The 2,017-nt window shown below is 40.1% G+C and overlaps 1 protein-coding gene across 1 annotated transcript; it reads left to right on the forward strand.

Moving 5' to 3' along the window:
* Positions 1–356: 356 nt before the first annotated feature.
* Positions 357–1,397, forward strand: LOC308283062 (chemerin-like receptor 1; the record flags this gene model as incomplete). The annotated part of the gene is made up of 1 exon (XM_080723449.1): positions 357–1,397. One exon carries the CDS (start codon positions 357–359, stop codon positions 1,395–1,397), a length of 1,041 nt encoding a protein of 346 aa, XP_080579575.1.
* Between the last annotated feature and the right edge of the window lie 620 nt (positions 1,398–2,017).

A 2,017-nucleotide genomic window follows, 5' to 3' on the forward strand; every position in this document is an offset into this window, starting at 1 on the left:
TACAAGCACACAATGCCTTGCGGTGTGTAGATCGGCTGTTTTCACTAGTTTATATCATTTTTAAAATTATAAATACAAAACAAACGGTTTTGGACATACAAGGTTTCCACCCGACAACAAATATAACTCATGTACAATAATTGGCACACTGGCTTGTCACAAATCTTTGAGTAGCAGCAGCAGCGCTATAGAGAGAGATCTCTCTCTATAGCGCACAATGAGGGCCTCTCCAACTCTTTTTCCTGGGCTGAATCAGGGGCCCAGCGCACGTCCCTAGAGGGAGGCATATCGGCCCGATTCTCTACTTAGAATGATGTACTTAACTTAAATGTTTCCCTTTCTATAGGAGGAGCACCATGACATCTGTGCCATCACCGTTACCTACCAGTGCAGATGAATATGGCACAGCCACGATTGATTATGACTACGAAGATCCAGATGAATACATCATTAACAAACCTTCACCATTGTGCATCAACCAAGCATGGTGTGTCATCCTGGTTGTGATCAATGTGATCATCTTCCTGCTCGGGATTTTGGGGAATGGCGTGGTCCTGTGGGTCATTGTCTTCAAGATGAAACAGCAGACAATCAGCACAACGTGGTACCTCAGCCTGGCCATTTCGGACTTCATCTACTGTGCAACGATCCCCTTCAACATCACTCTGACATCAATGGGATCTTGGATATTTGGGCTTTCCATGTGCAAGATCACCTCCTTTGTTTTGTTCCTCAACATGTTCAGCAGCATTTTCCTAATGGTGCTTATCAGCGTTGACCGTTGTGTGTCTGTTGTGTGTGCCGTTTGGGCCCAAAACAATCGTACGTTGAAAAAGGCAGCAGTTGCGGTTGTTGCTGCCTGGGTCGTTTCTATGGTGCTGAGCATTCCCTCCTTAGTGGTTCGTGATGTTATGCCTGTCTCTAATGTTACATCTGATAGTGAGCAGGTTATTAGATGTTACAACAACTTTGAAATTCTACCCAACGGCAAAATAATGATTCCTGTCTTTCGCTTTGTTCTAGGCTTTGTGCTGCCACTTGTAATCATAACTGTGTGTTATACTATTATCATTGTGAGGCTACAGGACAACAAGATGCTCAGGTCCACAAAGCCCTTCAAAGTCATGACTGCCCTGATAGTCACATTTGTCATCTGTTGGCTTCCCTACCACGTCTTCGTTTTACTAGATATTAACCCCAGTGACGGCACATTGATTGCAACTGGAATGACGATATCAGTGATTCTCATAAGTGCAAGTAGTTGCATGAACCCGTTTCTATATGCATTCATGGGCAAAGACGTTAAGCAGAAATTGTTGAGCTCTTTCGCTTCACAAATTGAAAATGCTTTCATTGAGGAGAGGTCGTCTGGAAGTAAAAGGACTCAAGATTTCTAAAAACAAATTGGCACATCTACTATGACTACTGATTTCTCATAGAGATAAGTATATCCTCAATTGGCTATTTATTTTTTATTTAAAAAAGTAATCATTTCTCTGCCCTGCATTTATCAGACTGTAAAGGCCCAATTAGTACCCGAAAATTGAATGCTTTTGATCTGTAATTTCCTTTTAACTTGAAATTATTTACAGTAGCAAACATGAAGGTGCAGCATAAATACTGTTACTAGTTGCTATCTGTATTGACAAGTGAAGACAATGTATGTTATATTCATGTTTTACATTTCTTACCAATTAGCCTTATCACAATGCAACAAGGTCTAATGAGACTTTTGTATTCATTAAAATGCATGGAAACTAGGGATGGTCCGATCAGGTTTTTTGGAACCGATCACCGAGCACCGAACACAAAAGTTTGATCACCCGATCCCGATCAATCACCGATCCGATCAAGTTATTATTTATATTTTCTAAATGTTAATGTTTTAACTTTATTTCATTCATTCACTCATGAATTAATTTATATATTTGCCTTATAGTTATTTACCAGCATTACTATGTATTTATTATCATAGCAGTAACTCATTATTCCTTCAGCACTGTGGAAATCAATACCC

This window comes from Nannobrachium achirus, assembly GCF_963921795.1.
Source record: "Nannobrachium achirus genome assembly, chromosome: 4".
Classification (NCBI taxonomy): Eukaryota; Metazoa; Chordata; class Actinopteri; order Myctophiformes; family Myctophidae; genus Nannobrachium; species Nannobrachium achirus.